At 43.9% G+C, this 1,591-nt stretch overlaps 1 protein-coding gene across 1 annotated transcript in view; it reads left to right on the top strand.

The window, feature by feature from the left end:
• The window catches only part of LOC101863108 (lactase-phlorizin hydrolase), a gene marked incomplete at its 5' end in the record, with an annotated part of 19,189 nt that overhangs the window by 5,899 nt on the left and 11,699 nt on the right, over window positions 1-1,591 (top strand). Inside the window, 1 exon segment of the mRNA XM_013083478.2 lies at window positions 457-669. Within this exon segment, the coding sequence (XP_012938932.1) occupies window positions 457-669 (213 nt within the window).

Genomic DNA, 1,591 nt, shown 5'->3' with positions numbered 1-1,591 from the left:
CTTTATCATTCTTCGTTAAAATTAACAGAAATGCATAATTTCATATTTTTGGGCTCAGTTTGCATAATTTCAGAATTTTTCTTGCAAAAACGACGGGGACAGTCCAAAGTGGCGGGCCTCGTTGTGCGAGTCGTGGAACTACTTCATCTTTGACACGTCATCTCCAGTCTTCACCTTTCCTTCCTCCCCATTTCCTTCCTACGTGTCCTGATGTCATCCATACTCTCATACTCTATGTATGTCTTTCTCCAGAGACCAAACCATTAACTTTTACCCTTACTTTCTTCTTACTTTCTTTTCCTTTTTTCAGACACGACGAATAGATACATAACAACAGAGACAAGAGAGAGAGAGAGAGAGAGAGAGAGAGAGAGAGAGAAAGAGAGAGAGAGAGACCGAGACCCAGACCATTTACGGGGACTCTCCTAAAAAACTGGTACTTAATATTTCGAACAGCTATCAAGGCCGGAAGTGACGTGCGTGGCTACTTCGTGTGGTCACTCCTGGACGGCTTCGACTGGTCACTGGGCTACACCAGCAAGAGCGGCCTGTACTACGTGGACATGGGCCGGGGAGAGAGGCCTCGCTTCCCGCGCTCCTCCGCCACTTTCTACAAGAAGATGATCGCAAATAACGGACTCACTGACGAGCTCGTCACCTATAGGGCTTGTGAGTATTGTTGTTTACGTGCAAATAGTGATCACATACCCTTTCCCCCGCATACCTTTGCTCCTCCAGTCCAACAAATTTACAACCTTCACCTCCTTTTTTGCGACCTCGAACGACTCCTTACTTTCTAAATGAATCAAAGTCAGCCTCTAGTAATCCCGTGGCCACGACTCGTACTTTTAACCTAAGCCAAGTCTCGGTTATACATCAACAACTCCGCAAAGAAAGAGTCATCGAGCATTCGTGCCAATCTTCCGTGACGATATCTTCGTCAATTTACTATGTATCATACGAAAAACACACTTCCTATAAGAAGATGATCGCAGATTCACTGACGAGCTTACAGGGCTTGTGAGTTTGGCTGTTAGTACGTATACAGCCTCCCCCTCCCACCCCCATTCCAATGAAAATTTATAATGTATCACGCGAACAACACACTTTCTACATGATGATGATCACAAATAACAGACTCACTCACGGACAGGTCAGGTCACCTACAGGGCTTGTAAATTAATATTTGGTTGTTAATACGTAAACAATGACACCTCCCTCCTCCCTCTCCCAAATCCAACAATAATTGGTCGCTTTTAAGGACAAACGGGCTAACCCAGATTTCGGGGGTTTCCAGAAACCTTGACCTACACCAAAAGTGGGCATAAACCTACCTGTAGGAGAAGTTTGGTTTCATTGGTGTGTATATTTGTTTGGTTATAGATAAAACACTCCTTGTCTTTTAAAGAAACTGAAAAAGGGGCAAAAACTTTACCTTCAATTTTCTCAAAATAGCATTTTTCGGGATAGCCCCCTTGTGCTTAAAAGCGACCAATTATAGCGTATCACACGAAAAACACACTTGCAATAAGAAAATGATCGCAAGTTTTAAACTCTCTGACGAGCTCGTCATCATCAGGGCTTGTGCGTG

This window comes from Aplysia californica, unplaced genomic scaffold, assembly GCF_000002075.1.
Source record: "Aplysia californica isolate F4 #8 unplaced genomic scaffold, AplCal3.0 scaffold00234, whole genome shotgun sequence".
NCBI lineage: Eukaryota > Metazoa > Mollusca > Gastropoda > Aplysiida > Aplysiidae > Aplysia > Aplysia californica.
The sequence above is the reverse complement of the archived record's forward strand: the minus strand, read 5'-3'. Positions and strand labels throughout refer to the sequence as shown.